The sequence below is a fragment of the Pholcus phalangioides genome, unplaced genomic scaffold, assembly GCF_987345545.1.
Source record: "Pholcus phalangioides strain wild (caught in Gottingen) unplaced genomic scaffold, Ppha-v1.0 ptg000004l_1, whole genome shotgun sequence".
NCBI classification, from domain to species: Eukaryota; Metazoa; Arthropoda; class Arachnida; order Araneae; family Pholcidae; genus Pholcus; species Pholcus phalangioides.
The window spans coordinates 33,682,405-33,700,763 of record NW_028301597.1 but is presented as its reverse complement, the minus strand read 5'-3'; the positions used below and the strand labels follow the sequence as shown (position 1 = coordinate 33,700,763).

The 18,359-nt window shown below is 35.9% G+C and overlaps 2 protein-coding genes across 3 annotated transcripts in view; both read right to left on the bottom strand.

Annotated features, from left to right (window-relative positions):
- Positions 1-1,213: 1,213 nt before the first annotated feature.
- Positions 1,214-3,043, bottom strand: tzn (hydroxyacylglutathione hydrolase tenzing norgay). Its single transcript, XM_089231366.1, has one exon. It carries the CDS (start codon positions 2,987-2,989, stop codon positions 2,210-2,212), a length of 780 nt encoding a protein of 259 aa, XP_089087492.1. The 5' UTR covers positions 2,990-3,043; the 3' UTR covers positions 1,214-2,209.
- A 10,999-nt stretch (positions 3,044-14,042) lies between these two features.
- LOC149087118 (nucleolar pre-ribosomal-associated protein 1) overlaps positions 14,043-18,359 on the bottom strand; it is a 52,800-nt gene continuing 48,483 nt past the window's right edge. The window contains exons 31-33 of one of the 2 annotated variants that reach the window (XM_089231364.1): positions 17,677-17,783; positions 15,477-15,749; positions 14,043-14,909 (exon numbers count right to left, since the gene is read on the bottom strand). In XM_089231364.1, the coding sequence (XP_089087490.1) occupies positions 14,246-14,909; positions 15,477-15,749; positions 17,677-17,783 (1,044 nt within the window). In that variant the 3' untranslated portion in view covers positions 14,043-14,245. The remainder of the gene's footprint in view (positions 14,910-15,476; positions 15,750-17,676; positions 17,784-18,359) is intronic. The other variant, XM_089231365.1, reaches the window with a different exon arrangement.

The following is an 18,359-nucleotide window of genomic DNA, read 5'->3' as shown; positions in this document are numbered from 1 at the left end:
ATTTTTTTCTTGAATTTCATGCTACATAATGTAGGTATAGCAAACTATATATGTGCATAGATTTTAGTTTTTTTAATTGCATTTTTATTTGGTTGCTGTATTTTTAAAACATGACATCCATATTTGTTATGGGCATCTTCTTCTCAGCCATCTCGTTGGGCATTTTGCCTGATGTGGCCTTGCATTTGTACAAGGTCATGGCGTTTGACATGTTTAAAAATATCTTGACTAAAGTATAATCATCTCTGGGTTCATAAACCATTTAATTTTTGTAGAAGCTATGTGTTCTACCCACATTATTATAGATGCCAACATCAATTTTTTAGTAGCCATGGTGGCCTGAAACCTGGGATTTGTCAAGCCCTGGCCATAGCTAATGTTTCAAACTTTTTTTTTAGTTATTTTTGCATATTCCTGGATGGTCCACAATCAGGTCCGGAAAAATCTACATAAATACAGTGCATGAACAGTGTCATGGATTCCTGTGCAATTCTTAGTTCGCTTTTGATGTTCTCTAAGTTTGTACCTATAGTCATGAGACTCTGTAGAAAGCCAAAGAAAAAAAAATATTCATATCTTGATGATATATTAACGTTTTCATCATAGATATCTGTTTGTAAAAAACAAAAACTCCACTCAGTTCCTGTGCCTTTTTTTGTATTTTAAATCAAAATTTATCTCAACTGTTCTATTTTTATTGAGCATTCTTATATAATTGTAATTATTACAAATTCGCACTTCAGTAACTACATATGTTCATAGCAGTGATTAGACTTGAAAAGCTGGGGTGGGGGGAGTGTAATGATGTCAATTCATTATGAGTATAAGCATATATACAGTGGATCTCACTAATGAAGTTTTTCAAAGACCATACCATTGTGAAAAAAAAAATATGAGTGGGAAAAATGCTTCAAACAGGAAATCTGGACAAGTATTAGTGAAAGTTATTAATTTACATGTAAATTAGAGGGGGAAGAATTTCGAGCACTTCACCTACTATGTACGGACGGAACATATTGCTTTGCTTTCTTCAACAATGATATAAAAGTAAGTTGACAAACAGTAAATGATATTTTTATACTATTCAAGTCTACCTAAATCATATAAATACTACAGATGGGACAAATAGTGATTTGGCTGAATGTCAATTTTCATAAATTAATATAATTACAATTAAAATTGAATTTTGATTATGTAATTTATTACTCAAATATTACAAAAACTGGTAAATGATTTTTATTGCCATTATTCTGACAATCAAATTCAATGATGTTATACTGTATTTTAATATTACTTACAGAATTTTTTTTCAACACTTGTTACAATTTTACTGGTAATATCAACCGTTATTGTAATGTCAGAAAATTTACGACATATTTTACTTTTCCCTCTTCAGATGTCTCTTTCAGTAGCTCAATATGTATTGTGTTTAGGTAAATCCTTCTAAAAGTGAACTTTTATATGATTTATGCTCACTTTCACCTTATTGTAGAGGGTTTCTATTTTCAGTTTCGTTTTCCTTGTCCTAGAAATTCACCCTCTTTCACTGAAAGGTACGTACACCATGCAATAAAATCAGTAATTTTTCGTTTATGGGAAAAATAATTTTTTTTTTTTTTTTTTTTTCAAATTGTAGTGCTTAGATTTACAGATAATTGGCAAAAGGGTCGAATACCCAATACTTGGCAGCGAAATATTCATCCCATCTCTAATAAATGCAATGTTCTATATCTCTTTAAATATTGATAATTTTTTTTTTTTTTGGCACATATTAGCAATAAGGGGTATCTCATTTTACCCCTCAAAAGTTTTCTTTCCATACTCGTAAAATCATTAATTTTGTATCTTCAGATTTTAAGTATAACTTGATAAAAGTTTCTTTGTTTCCGAAGATGCCACTCTATGTCCACTACTAGGAAAGTTTCGACAGCAAGGATTTATCTTTGCATTAGGCAGGTGACAAAACATTTGTATAATGGTTTTCACACAGAAAAAATGATTGCTTCAGTTTGCATTATTGCTGGTATATCATTGCTGGCAGTTTTATCTCCCTGGCATGGATAACACATAAGTAACATTGCTTCATAAACAAGATATTTTCATATCAAAAAATTATTTTTATTATATCGAAACATATTTGAAAAACTAACACGAACTCTGAGTATTTTCAAATTAATTGTTAAGCAAAGTATATATCTGATTACACAGTTCACTTTTTGAACCTGTCCTTTTCATGACGAAGAAACTCCATAACCTTCACTGGATCAGAGCATTGGGCATGTTGCTGAACTTCGGCTTCGTGCACCCTCATGAATGGATTGTAAGTCTTTTCCTCGGCTATCGTCGATGGTACTGTCATCTCGTCATTCGCGCGTTTCTCTTGAGCCCAGGCGTATTTCTGGGCGACAGCCTTGTTGTTGGGCTGAACGTGGCTGGCATATTTGAGATTATTGATGGCGTACTCGTGACCGCAGTAGACTCTGGTGTCGCCAGGCAAGTTGCCGAGTATCTCCACGAGCGCCGCGTACATCTGCTGGGCGCTGCCTTCGAAGAACTTGCCGCACCCGGACAGGAACAGGGTATCGCCGGTGAAGACGGCGGCTGGCGAACTGGGCATCGAGGTATCCTGGACGAAATAGCATATGTGGCCGCTGGTATGGCAAGGCGTGAACAGACATCTGACGTGCAGCGAGCCGACCGAAACCTCGTCCCCGTGTTTGGCGATGTTCTTCACGCCGTATATGCGATCATCTCCTCCGAAGACGGTCAGCTTGCTCTTGCATTTCTCCAGGAGTTCGCGGTTACCTCCGGCGTGATCCCAGTGGTGGTGAGTCGTGAGCACGGTGCTCAGTCGTAATCCGGCCCGCTCCGTTTCCCGCAGCACCTTATCCGGCTCGACGGGATCCACGACGGCAGCTTCTTTCGTCTTTTCGTCGTAAATCAGGTACATGTAATTATCGTCGAGAGCTCTGAGCACTTCAATACGCATGATGGCGATAATAAACAAAACCGCAGAGAGAGAGGTAAACAAGATTCGCTTTTATTTAAGTTTTAGGGCCCAAAGAAACGCTTTGGTCTAACCACCTATCAAAAAAAAACGCAAAGCCTGTTCAGTTTCTAGCAGCTTCTACTGCCATCTATCAACTAATTAAAAAACTACACTAATGAATCAAAGAGGAAAATAAGACTTGCGCTGCTATTAATTGTTTAAAAAGCAAACGAGAAACTCAACTAGTACTATTTATAAATTATAGATGACAGGAGTTCTTGGATACAGAATATTTTTATTTAAAGCCGTCACAATTCTCTTTTGACAACAAATATGGTGGCCCGCATGCTGCTGAATTTATATCCCGAACGTAAAGTTCCTGATGATATTGCTGATACAGGCTATCATCAATGTAACAAACTGCCCCTCAAATCACGACAGTTGGAAAAAAAAACGTGCCAGTAGTCACTCACATAACTGACAAGTGCAAAATAATTTGCATTTTATTTATATACGTCACTGACGTAAACATGGGCGGCGATACGGGGGGGGGGCCATTGCCCCCCCCCCCCCCAGCGTCACAGGTGGAGTCGACTGATCTAAGACGCCTTCATATACATCATGTATTGAGGAGTTCTAGACTGATCTAATGTATATATGTGTATATGAGCTGACATCATCATCGTGCCCCCCCAGCAATAATGACCTTGCCCCCCCCCCCCAGACTTCCAAGTCAATGTCCACTTATGGACGTAAATATAGTCGGTTTTGATCTACTATAATTTCTCTTTAAAGCAGCCACTGTAGCTTTGACCAATAAAAATTCATATTCTGAAAAATCTTTATTTGGTGAGGTTTATAGCCCATGGAGGAATGAATAATTATTCTTTCTTCCATGTTTACTGCCATCTAGTATTCAAGGATGACTTCCATCGAGCTTATATTACTGGAGGGTGGGACTAACGATAAAGGCATAGAACTGTGAAAATTTAGAAATGTTTTCCGCCACATCAATAATTTTAAAAATTGAATTGAATTTTGAGTTCGCTTAGAAATACGAAGCCCATAAAAATAAATATAAAATAATGAGCCAGACCCCCAGGCCCGGACTTAAGCAGGTGCGAAAGGTGCGGTCGCACCGGGCCGCAAAAATTTATGGGGCCGCAATTTTCCTGGAAGAAAAGAACCCCTTTTCTTCTGAAATGGGAACCATTTGTGAAAAATTTAAATTTTTCCTCTGAAACTTACATTTTTGGTGGGAAGAGAAGCAGCTTTCAGTTCAACCCCAATAACATCAAAGCGCTGATAGCCATTTCAATTAGTGGAGGAACCCCGATGTGCATATGCGTGAACTTGTATTGGGATGAACCCCCCCCCCCCCCAATATTTGTAATACTAATGGAAAAATTGGGTTTTATAGCTCCCTTCCTCGCAAATATTTTTTAGCCCTTACAATATTTCCAATGAGGGCCGCAGCCAGATGTTTGGTCAGCTGTAGGAAAGCATACATTTTGGCTATCCTCTCTAACATTGAAGAGGCTAAAGTATGAAATTTGTGGTCTCAGGTCTGGCACCCCCGGGACATCAGATCCGCCTACTCCCCCCCCCCCCCAGTTGCGGCCCTGTTTCCAGTATACAATAAATAATATAATCAGAGGTGGATTATATTCTTTTATCGACAGACGCACTGGACACTGCCCCCGACTTCTAAAGAGCCCGAAAAACCTAAACTTCACACTTTTTTCTAATTTAAGGGGCCCATTATTTTTTTTTTGCTCCCGGGACCAACACCCCCACAGATAAGATCTATAAGGGTGTTGCCTTGACCGACTTTAATCCACCACTGAATATAATAGTAATAAAAAAAGACTTTTATTAACATTACTTTCCCTTCAGCGCACATTCTGATTTTGATCTCCATCACACTGCCTGTAAAATTTTCGTTGCACGCTGTAAAACCAAGACTACAAAAAAAAATAGTTCGGTACGCAACTTGGGAAGTTCGTAAATCGGGGAGTAGTTACATAAATTTTTTTAGAGGGGGGCCGCAAAATTCCGGCCCTGCAGACCCCCCACTTTTGAGGTGGATATCCATGCAGGGCCGTCTTCAGAGTACCACGGGTCCTCGGACCAGGTGGTTTTTCGGAGGCCCTACCTGGTAAATTTCAGAAAATTTCAACCGAGTCTCATATTTGTGACGCCTCTCTTCTCTTGCCCGGGCATAGGCGGTGATAGACTTTGAAGTCTGGGGAGGGGATGGTCATTATTGCTGGGGGAGGGCAGGATGATGATGATGATGTCAATTCATATATACACTCATGTCCATAAATTAAGGATAATGCCAGCTCTGGCAAATAAAGGTTCAGAAACAAAACAAACGTTACTTATTCATAAAGCCCATTTATTGAACAAAAAAAGATAAAGAACAAAAACGATGGGGTATGTATGATACCATTCATAAAAACTGCGATTTTTGCTCCCTGGAGCAATTGTAAAAAATATCTCCTTTACAAAAACTTACTGTTACATGGTTGGTATGATGGTTAATACATTGTATGTCTCCCATGCGATGAAATACAGTCCGTACAACGCCTAGGTATGCTGAGTATCAAATTATCGATCTCATCTTGGGGAAGCAATGCTCTCCGAAGTTCCGGTACACATGTAGGAGATGGTTGACGGGCTGCAACTCGTTGGCCAAGCATGTCCCACACATGCTCTATCGGATTCAAGTCAGGTGAGAATGCTGGCCATTCCATACGGGTTATATCCTCAGATTCAAGGCATTCGTGTATGATGTTTGCTCGGTGAGGACGGGCGTTGTCATCCATAAACACCAATTCTGCGCCCATGGCACCCCTAAACAAACGTACATGTTGTTCCAGAATGATGTCCCGATAAATTTGGGCTTTCATAGTTCCGGTTTGAACATTCAGATCTGTTCTGGAACCCAGTATAATTCCACCCCAAACGAGCAATGCTGCACCACCGTAACGGTGTCGTTCAATGATGTTGTCTTGGTGGTAACGGGTACCTGGCGTTCCCCATATGAAAGTCCGACGTGAATCAGACTGCCAGCTAAACCTGGACTCGTCGGAAAACATCACACAAGCCCACTGTGACGATGTCAACATTGCATGTTCTCTACTCTAGGCTAATCGCTGCCGACAGTGAGTTGCCGTGAGCGGAACACATCTGACAGGCCTGCGAGCATATAGACCAATATCTCCCAAACGTCTGTACACGGTTTGCCTTGAAACTGTGGTACCCGTGGCTGCAGATAGCTATGACGAGACAGGTCGGATGCTCCGTCTGCTTCTTTTGGCAGTTACTGCCAAATACCGGTCTTCATTCGGCGTTGTAACTCGAGGGGTGACCTGTGCTGTAACGTCTACTGACATTTCCGTTATCTTGGAATCGTTGCCAAAGCCTAGAGATGACACTTTGGGCAATTCCAAGTTCCTCGGATACTTCCATCTGAGTACGCCCACATTTCAGGCGACCGATAATTCTACCACGTAAAAAATCATCCACATGCGTCCTCTGTGTCATAACTATTCGCTTATGGCACTGAGCGCCTTACAGAACTCTTGTGAACAATTTTACTTCTTGGCCACCATTCCTTATATACCCTCCTCTTACACTCTCGTCATTGTGATGTACTATCGGTATCATCTGGTGGCTTCTTGAAATTTGCATATCATTCTTTCAGATTCTTTAGATGGCAGCGGCTGTTCCATAATTGGTTTCGTTTTATGGATGTTTTCCTCTGTCTATAAAGGGCCTAATGTTTAGGCGTTAAATTTATATTATAATAATATATATTTAACTGAACGAAAAGAAATTGATGCAGCCCCCCCCCCCATAATTTAGTAAATTTAAACAACATATATTCAAGAGTGATGACAAAACATCTTGGACCAAATAGGATGAGGGAAGGGTTCTTAGGGATCTCTTTGGGTGAGAAAGATTTTCCACGAGCCCCTTAAGCTCCATTTCCTTCGTAAGGATAGAAATAGGGAGCAGTCATTGGTGAAAATTCTTGAAGCGAATTTTAAACATGCTTTTTCTATTTCCTATGTAAACAGGGCTTTAAAGGCCTACACCGGGGGTTCTCAAACTGTGAGCCATGGCGTGCCTCTAACCTTTGTCAGGAGCGCTGTGGTGACCATCACAAAGGTTTTTCTAAAATAGCTCTGGGGAGCCGGCAAAGCTCATGGATAAGAAATAAATAGAGAAAAGGGGCATCACGGATGGGAAAATTTGAGAACCCTAGCCACTTGAGAAGCTGGTCTACACAATTGAGTCAAACCGGGCCTCAAAATTATTTTGAATCTTAACCTCTTTCTGAAAGATCTTCATTTGTATCCAATAAATTATATATGCTGTATTAATGATACCAATTATCTGTGCTCTGATGGCGAAATGTCATATTACTTTTCCGAAGTAATGGAGTTGTTCCCATTCCAGAGCCATGTTCATGAAATTTTTGGAAGGTGGTAAAATTTTGTCATTCTCTTTCGGTTTATGAGGAAGTTACATTAGATCAGTCGACTCCATCTTTGACGCTCCCTCCCCCTCTCCTGAACCACAGTATCACATTTTGACAAAATATTGTTTATAAATTTGCCATCATAAAATTTTGAAAATAATGGCATTTCGCCATCTGAGCGCAGATTTCTTTATGCCTTTTTTTCTTGGGGTTCAAACCCCCTCCAACATCAAAGATATGTGTGGACAATCCAGTAAATATGTACTGATATCATTGTACCCCCCCCCCCCCTCCCCCAGACCAAGATTACCGACAATTTTTCCATACAAACCTAGCGTACCAGATTCAGGATCAAACCTCTGCTTACAACAGATGAAGCAACTTGTACTAAAAAAAGCTTTTTACGTGTATTTTTCCCCTGACCACCACACTTACTCATAAGCTTATGCAAGATTTTCTGGGGGAGGAAGTGAGTTAATTTTTTTCCCAGGAAAAAGAGGGGGGGGGGGTTTACTGCAAAAAGCAACTAAAATTCTCAAGAGGGCAAAAATCTCTATAGCTTTTGGTCAGGCTCATCTTGAAAGCATCATGGGGCTCCTGGGCAAAGAGATTTCTCGGAGGTGTTCCCCCCACCCGACTAGAAATGTCTGCCTACCAATTAACATGCTTACCCTTAAAAATTTGAACCAGATCTCATTTTAATTAGGCCCCTCTGCATTTGGGTCTAGGTCAATTCGTCGCGCTCAACTTGTCGCGGGACAATTCGTCGCAGTCAATTTGTCGCAGCGTCAATTCGTCGTGCTACAAACTCGTCGCGGTACAAATTTGTCGCAGGCTCATTTCGTCGCGGTACAAATTTGTCGCACGCTCATTTCGTCGAGGTACAAATTTGTCGCAGGCTTATTTCGTCGCGGTACAAATTTGTCGCAAGCTCATTTCATCGCGACAAATTTGAATTGCTTTAAAATTCATATGTTTGTTGTGATCTTATAAATAGGGTAGGTGCTTTAGGCGTAAAAAATTGAACTAATTTTTTTCTCATTTATTGGAAATGTTCCCCCTGCCCATCTGTTTTAATTTTTAACAAATGAATTAAAGTATTCATTGAAGTTATTAAATTTTTAAAATTTAATTTTTACCATATAAGTCGCATCTCTGTCGGGATTTCCATTTCTCGCAGTGAGGGATGTTGAAGAGCTCACCCAAATAAAAAATTGAGATCAAATAAATTTTTAAATTTTAATTTCCACCGTATAGGCCGCATTTCCCACTTTTTTTCGGGATTTGAGTCCCTGAGTACGGGTTTGAGTCCCTTATAAACGGAATGAATGGCGATTTTCAGCCCCCCCCCCCCCCAGCTCCTCAATGTTTCCTTCATGTCGGCACCTTTGACTGGCCAAGCATGCCGGGAGTGTTTGGAACTTGTGGGTTCTTGTCTTGATGTAGGAAATTTTGATTTCTGAATCATTTCTCTGGGTGCTCATACCCATTCCATAAAGTACCCTGGGCACCAACAGCATGTCTGTCTCTGACACCACTGCAAATGTCAATCGATTTTTGATTTTTTTTCAACTCTAAAGTAACAACTCTCAAGTAAAAAGAATGAAATCAGACTTTTAATTAGATCATTATTCTTCATGTACATGACACTCGAAATTAAAATCACAATATCAATTACATTTAAAAATTTAACTGCATATAAAAGTTTAATTATATTTGAAAATTCGGTTATAAAAATTTGAAATGTTAAATAATTGATTTTTGCTGTGATAAAATTTCAATATCATGTGGAAAAATTTCGGTCTGTATGATATTGCCCAAATTACAGTGAGCCTTTCTTTAATGGTAAATTTCTATCTGCCCCATTACAGTATCTCCATAAGAACCTGAAATATTTAATTAATTAATAATTCAATTAAATTAATATTTAATTTTCACCGTATAAGCCGCACTTCCCGCTTTTGTTGGGATTTCTCACAGCGAAGGGAGTTGGGCGCAGATCAAGGATGGAAATGTACAGTGCTTATGAATGACAATTCGATGAAGTTTTCATTATGCCCACAGGATGAGCACCGACAAAGGCAATGTAATCACCAATAAGAAAGATGACTATGGGTCAGTCGCATAGATACAATATAACTATTAATCTTATGTTTATAATCAGTCGCATATCTTTGGCTGGCTTGTTTGAATATTTTCACATAGTTTTCATTAGCATCTAAGCTTTTGATACAAGGCTGGTGTGCTTGGTCTACGGCTCCAGTCAACGATTAGTAAAAATTTCTTCTTATAATACAAGTGAATTAACATTAACAGACAATGTAAGATTATTATATTCAGAGGTATATTTCCTAGGTGGGGAGGGGGTATGCGGGCTTTATCCCAAGATGACAAGTTCAAGTGAAAGGGCGTGACCAAAATTAAGTAATTGGTGATCAAGAACATGAATTAGAAAGGAAGAAGAAAGGCAAGGTTTGAATAGCCCACAGGTGGGAAAACTATAAATCCGCCTCTGATTATAGCCTACATTTATTAGGATAATTTTAATTTTAAAAACAATTCGTATCGTACATATAAACACTCCACAATATCTAAACCTTTATTTATTTTCAGTGCTTTGAGAGTATCATTTTATTTACACTTATATACGTGAATATCGCAGTAAAAACCCGATGATGATTTATAGAATAATACGTGATGGTATTTTGAACTACCATAATTTTTTTCTTTTGTTTTAAAGATACGTAGAAGATTTCAATTTATTGCAATTTAAATTGAATTCAAACAATTTAATTTTAAAAAGTACTACATTATTTTTTGTCATCCGTATAACCTGTATCTCTCTTTAAGATACAACAAAAAACCCAAATAAAGAAAATTAATAATAGTCTAATTCATTTTGAATTGCATTAAAAGTTTTTATAATTTCGGAACATGAATTATGGGGGAAAAAACTTTTAAACACACACGACGAATTTGTATCGCGACGAAGTGGAGCTGCGACAAATTTGTACCGCGACGAATTGACACTGCGACAAATTTGTATTGCGACGAATTGACACTGCGACAAATTTGTATCGCGACAAATTTGTACCACGACAAATTGAGGCGCGACGAGTTGAGCGCGACAAGTTGAGTGCGACAAATTGACCGGCTACGTCTGCATTTGAGTCCTCGGGCAGCTAAGACCGCACTGCTTTTGATATAGAATCAGTGTCTGTGTAGAAGGAATTTAATCAGCAAAGCACACCTTAAGTAAACATAATGTCATGCTCTAGTGAAGAAATTAGAATGGATATAGCTCTACGGGAGACATCTAGATACCTTGCCATGAAGCTTCAGCCGTTTAGTCACATGCTTACAAAAATTTGCTTGTGTACTTTTTATTTTGTATTGTGCATCCCATAGTGATCAATGTTGGAACTGAGTTTTTCCTTCTCAATTTTTTTCCTACCCCTTCCTGCTGGTAAGTGTTTTCAGATAAATATTTATGGTTATAGACACGTTTAAATAGGTGAACTTCAATTATGTACACACACTACATAAATTATTCAGGAGGGGGATATCAGGTAATCACTATATCAGCGAAGGGGGAACAGATACGGTCGGAGGTGGTACTGGCATCAGAATGGAGCTCGTTGAGCACCCGCAGCAACTTTCAGCAAGGGTTGGAGCACTCTCAGAATCGATTCAGAAATCAAAATCTTACATTAAGCTTAACAGAGCATCCCTGGGTCCCAAACACTTCTGACTGATATGTCCAATTTTTTCTGCCTCTGACCACTGAACTGAATCGTAATTGCATTACAGCAAAAATGGTTCTCAAAGTGTGCATAGCCAACTTTGGCAGATGCATCATGGTGAGTTGGCGATATTGCCTGTTTAGTGTTTCAGAAGGTTTTCAGTTAGATTATCCTAAGTAGCTATGAACGAACGTTGACCAAGGCAAGAGAGCTGTAGGTGGCAAAAGTTTGAAAACCGCTGCACTGCCACAAATATTCATCTTCTATGTCTGGTAATTATAAATCAACCTTTATCTGTTACAACTAATTAATTTTAGGTATTAAAAAAAGCAGATGGAAATTTTTTGGACATAAAAGGAAGAAAACATCCAAAAATTTTCCAGAGAATTACAATATTTCACGTCAGTGGATGAATTTTCCAAAAGATAAAAAAAGTTGCTTTTTTTCTTTGCATTGTATTCAGATACAAATGAAATAAATGCTTGGATTCAACATGTATTTGGTTGTAAATTAGCTGAATGTTAAAGGGATATAAGGTAAGAACATTAAACACAGAAATAACTGATCTCAATGAAGTAACATGAATTAGAAATTTTCTGAAGAACCAATATAATAAATGAATAGAGTATAAAGGAAATTTGAGTATTTGTAAAATAAATTTATTCTGAAAACAAAATGATGATGGCTTGAAAAGATGGTAAAAACATGATTATAGGGATTTTTTTTTTACTCCATTTCAATGGCAAATATGAATGGTATCATAACACCAAAGTAAAAAAAATCTCTTTTTTCATTATGTTCTTATGACATTTTATAGACATTTAATATACACACATACAGGGTAAAACTAAATGAATTGTACAAAAAAAGAAAACATTTTTTCGTGATGCAATTTATTTCACACATATTAACATAATGTGAAAGGTTAACTTCTCGAAGTCTATTAGCAACACTGAAAAGCTAGTATCTCCTTGGCGTTCGGTAGAAATGCTGCTAGTTTTTGCCAACATAGCCTGATCTAAAGCTTCTTGCGATACCAGATTGATCTGGCAATTGAATAAATGCATCACCTATGCTTTGCTTCAACAAGTCCTGTAGTAGTGACCTTTTTCATACATTCCCAAATTAGTCTAAAAATCTCAAGGTTTTGGTTTTACTGTATTTCAACACACTAACTTTTTTATTTTGCTCATGCTTCCATTTCGAATAACAGTGCTTCTAGTTAGATGGTAGATTTCCGGATTGCCAAATGAAACTTGCAAAGATAAACTTTCATGCTATGTTGATATGTGTGAAATAAATAAATTACAGCAGCCATAGGATTTTTTTTTGTAACATTTTGTATTACCCTGTATATCAGTGTTCTTCAACCACCAGTCTGCCTAACATTTCGCCTAATTCATGTAGCCACTACATAATTGTGGATTTAATAAAAATACAGCTTATATATTGGTTTTTATTTCCATTTTAGCCATCAGCTAGTCTGCAAATATTTCTCTTATTTTTTGCTGGTCTGCAAATTTCCTTTTAATTTTTCTGCCAGTTCCAAAATCATATTTCTTCTGTTCATATATTTTTTACCAGTCTGCAAACTATTTTTTCTGTATTAGGCCAGGAATACCGTGTAAAATTTTGATAAAAGTTCTTTTATAAAACTTAGAAAATGTAACCAACAAGACTATCGGTTGCATTTGCGTGAATATAACAGACACAATTATTGGTTATATTTTAAAGTTTTATAAAAGAACTTTTATCAAACTTTTATAGTGTAATCCCGGCCGTAGATCTAGACTTTTTTTCCTTCGGTTCACAAATTATTTATTTTTTGCAGGTTCCCAAATTATCTCTCATCTATTTATATTTTGTGAGTCCCTCTTATTTATGCCATTTTCCCCAGTGTCTGCAAATTTTCTTTTATTTATTTTCTGCCAGTCGGTCGTCAAATTATTTTTGCTGTTCATAAATTTGTTGCCAGTCCACAAATTATTTCTCTCATTTATTATATATTTGCTGGTTAAAACAACTTACTGCTCGAGAAGTTTTTTTTTTTTTTTTTTTTTTGCCAGTTCACAAATTATATGCCCTATTTATTTTTTACCAGCCCTCAAATTATTTAAGGATAAATTAATTTCTTCCACAAGATTTTTCAACTGTATTCACCGGTCAACAAGTGTAAAAAGGTTGAAGAACACTGCTGTATATTATCATTAATTATGTCTTTATTGAATGTTTAAGCATACCTTTTCTTTGTTGGATAATAAAAAATATATACAGTAGAACTCGGTTAATTCGAACTTGGTTAGTTTGAATTTTGGATATTTCAAACTTTAATGAACTCCCCTTTATACATTGTTTTCTATCTAATTTAATGTTAAAATTTATTGTTTAATTACAGTTTTTTTGTTTTGGATAATTTGAAGTTAGAGGAAAAAAAATTATGATTTTTTTGTATATATATGAGGAAATTTAGTTTGGAAAAATTCTACAAGAAACCAGACTTGGATTTTCTCGATCAAGTTGTTAAGCAACAAATTTTAAAAGACAAAAATTCTGTTTCACTTCTACTCTTTTTTATAACCGTTTTCACATTATTCAAATGAAGTGCATTGAGAATGTGTACCTCTTAATACCGATTATGTTTTTTCATCTTATAGATCAAGGTGTATATCAATCATCAAAATTCATAAAGTATAATAATTATTATCCTTTATGAATGTTGATTTTGAGTCACAATTTGTAGTCACTTCATGGATCCCAGTAAATAACTGAATAATTCAAACTTTCTCCCAGTGACTTTGGACTTCGAATTAACCAAGTTCGACTGTTTTACACATTTTAATAGAGATTATTTTTCAATATTACAGAGGTGTTAGAATGCTAAAAAAAATATTTGTGCTATTGATTCATGATTTTTGTGAGAGATGACTTTGAAAAAAAAAATAAAAAAATACAAGATTCAATATATTTACCACAAAATGAGCATCATTCATATCAAATTCTTATTACTTACAAAAATAGATTTCATTTCATCAAAGAACACAAATTATCAAGTACTTCTGCAACATGAGCTGATGCTTTTTGCCTGTTATCTATCAAAAAATGAACAATATTGTCCCACTTCAAGGAATCATTTCCTGGTCTGTAACAAGCTTTTTTCGAATTCACTTCCCACTGAACCAAGACCAGTTCAAGACAAGACAAAGAATTGTTTCCTTCTGACATAAGGAATAACTGTACTAGACCTTTTCTCGAATCATTCTTTAGACATGAAAATAACCACTCTGAACACCTTCCAAGCAACTCGTGGTTGTTTTGGCAATTTTCAAGAACTAAATAAGTGACATTCACACAGAGTTCTATTACATTTCTATAAAATCCCTCAGGAGCACTCAATTCGGGACACCAGTACATCACAACCTTTCCAAAAAGTTCATGAACCATTTTTTTAATTAACTGTACAGAATTTTTGTTTGACCCAGATCCTTCCAAAGGATTGTTTTCAGAACTAGTGTAAGAACTAATCATAGTCCACTTCCGGATAATACACAAGACTTGACAAATAGATAGATTCAGATTTGTTCTAAGCGTTTCTTCTGCTTTCCCTGTCAATGAATTGACATTAACATGCTCCAAAATGTTGTTCAGAGCTTGAAGGTACTTGTAGAGAGTTTTAGACTCCATCAACCTAGGGGGAAAAAAAAAATCTAAAAAATCATAGACTAAACAAAACAAGTTCTGTCACAAAGTTTTCACAACGCTAACACATAAACAGATTTAATACACTAATCAAGCAATAACTCAGATCGACAGCTCTATCTCAATTTGTATTGAATAGTCTGCAAATTGAAAGATAGCTCAATTTGGATGTTTCGAGAAAACCCCATTTTATCTTTGAAGAAAGCATGCATTTTGTATTACCTACCACTACAACTCACAACAATTACTCAATCTGAAGAAAGGTTACAAGTTATCTAATGGTAGCAGATGTGGATTAGAATCTTAGAGCAATTAGGTGTTTACAGGATAAAAACATAACTCTAAATTCTGGTTTTATTAGTCTTTGTTAGAATGCAATAAAAAAATATTAAAAGGCAAAGCAAAAGAAACGAAAACATGCGATTAGAATGACACTATTTCCACAATATTAAGTGTTAAACTATTCTTAGTCTTACATATACGCATTTGAACTCTCACTCATTTTTTTTAATTGAACGTGATTAACAGAAACCGATATTGTATGATAGTTACTCACTCTATTTTTTTCAGTGTCTCAAAACAAACCAGCAAAAAATCATCCACAAATGATGAATGGAATCGCCTCTTTTCTACTGATGTATCCAGGGATGGCTTTGATTCAACAGCATTGTCTTGTGTGCCACCACCCAGTTCCATGGAAGTAGTAGACACATTCAATTCTGTATTCTGCTTTGCAGTTGATGACATTTCTGTAGGTTCTGACGAGAGAGAAGTCTCCCATAATGTACACATTATGTTAACTACTCCTCTCAATACTGTGCTGTCATTGCTATATTTATTGAATAAAAACATATATCAACATATATAAGGTTTCATCATCATTAGGGATGCAATTAATTTTTGTATTTGAAAAAATAGACTCATTAATATGAAATTTGCCAATTTTGATGCATAAATGACATTTTTACCACTTTTCTACAATCTTTTCCGTATCTTAATCATTTATACTTCTTAAAGCAAAATAGATCATAATTTTGCTGAGACTAATTATTTAAATTCATGAAATATGAGTGAGTTCGAATAGCTCACTCTAACTTATTTTATACATGACATTGAAAGCAATAAATCACTACCTCAAGCATTTAGTTGAAGCTTTAGTCCATTTGAAAAAGCAAAAACACTTACATCATCTTGAGAACCCAAATTTACTATGGGAAAGCTTTTCTAAAAATTTTTTTTTCAACAATAGGACACAGGATGGATACACATTGTATCCATCGATAGAAAAATCAGAGGTAAATTTAAAGGCGGGCGCACCAGGTGACAGACCTCAGCTCTGACTTCTAAAGAGAACCAAATTTTAAATTTTTTTATAATTTAGAGGGCCCAATATTTTCTTCTGCACCAGGGGCCTAAACCGACCTTAATCTGACTCTGGATACAATTATACAACCACTTTCAGAAGTCAACCAAGCGACTTCTGTTGATATCATCCAGATTTTAAATGCAATAAAATGTTACTACTTGAACTTCAACAAAGACTGCCTTAGTAGTCTTTCTAATAGCACGTACATTGAAACATTTCGTAAGGAATAATAGAATGTCATAATTATTGACAGGTAAAGGCTTAAGGAAGAGACTATGGAGATTGCTAAAAACTATCAGCTTTTCACTAGGTAGTTTGATACTTAGCCTGATAACTAAATTTTAAAACAAAATTGTGTTATTAGGTGGAGAATAAGTTCTTGCCTGATGAGCTGCAGTAGTCATGTTCAGTATAATTTGTATAATCGTGATCGTACAGGAAGTGTTAAAGTGTGTTCTAGTAGAAAGTAAAATTTTTTTTCATTGTTTGCAACTTTTAGTTTTAATATGGGACGTGTAATATGCCTGTTGAAAAATTTAAAATTTGTCACATCATTTGTTTCAAGAGAGTCCACTGTAAGTGCCAGAGCAGTAGGATACTGTTTCTACTATGGACATTCCACTCGACAATCCAGTTGGAAATTGCCTGGTGCGAACAAAAAAGATTATCAGACGCACACAAGGTCATATTGTCGGTCTGGTGGGATCACTGTGAAATGATCTTCTATGGCTTTCTTCCAAAAAGATATTTCTTACTTTTTTTTCCTGTATCAATTTTTTTTCCAACAATAAGTTTCTGGTGAGAACTTTGTTCTCCACTAATAATTAAACGAGTTTTGCTCATTTTTGTGAATAAATGTGATAATTATTGATTTGGGAATTTTTTTATTTGTGAAACTTAAGTGTTTCTAATCACTTATTCATATCACTTGTTCTCCACTAATAATTAAACGAGTTTTGCTCATTTTTGTGAATAAATGTGATAATTATTGATTTGGGAATTTTTTTATTTGTGAAACTTAAGTGTTTCTAATCACTATAAATATGTGATGCAATAAATATCACATCAAAAAAATGTGAGAAACAGTGAAAGAAATACCCAAGTAGTATGTGCCATAGTTTTAATTATTTTAATATGTAACATGTGTTTTGCATTGTGAAAAATTCTGTGATGTAGAAGTCGTAGAAACATCTGGATGATGCTACTCAAAAATTTCAGCAAGTGCAAAAAATTCTCTATAACTTGCATCAAAAATGCCTGTGAATACTTTTCATTCCCCCAAAATATTGGTCGTAGTTTTAAATGAAAGATGTAAAATAAATCAAGAAAATTATGTTATCAGAATTCATGAGTTTAAAAATTCAATCAATTGTTATTCTGTATCACTCACCTTGTACTCACTGCATTATGGAGCCATGGAAGCAAACCAGTTTGAAAAAGCGTTCTGGCAGATGAATACGTACAAACAGCTGCTTCTAATATCCTCAAAATTTGAATCTGTAATTTTTAAGAGAGCAAAATCAAGAGCGACAACTTGGCATTATTTTGCATAGGTATCCCTCATTTTAAATGATTAATTAGTTTTACAAAATTATTGCGTAAAGATAAAAATCATTCAAAGTGAATGGAATCTCACACGGGTGAGACAAGAATAAAGACTCTTCAGCCGAAAATGTTCTGCTGTGGAAATTTGTACATAATTCCTACCATAGTGTTGTATTTAATTCATAATTACTTTCGGCATAATTTATATATCTCCTATGACATGAGTGCACAACCTTTTCAGTCTTCAGGCCAGATATATGGTATTTCTGCCCCTCGCTGGCCAGAAACTAGAATATATGCAGTGATCATATGACCATACTTTACAGCACATTCCAGTAATTTTGGTCATCTCAAACTTACCTACAAAAAATGTCCAGTTTTTTTTTCTAATTTTCAAAGAATCTTACATGAATTTTTTTTTTATAAATTATATGATAACAATTATCATAATTAATTATAGTCTGATTCCACATATTTGACAAACAAATTTTTTAGTCAATGACGTTTTAATGAATCATAAGTTTTATA

Coding starts and splice junctions, on each gene's coding strand:
- tzn (XM_089231366.1), bottom strand. CDS start 2,989: ATGCGTATTGAAGTGCTCAGAGCTCTCGACGATAATTACATGTACCTG.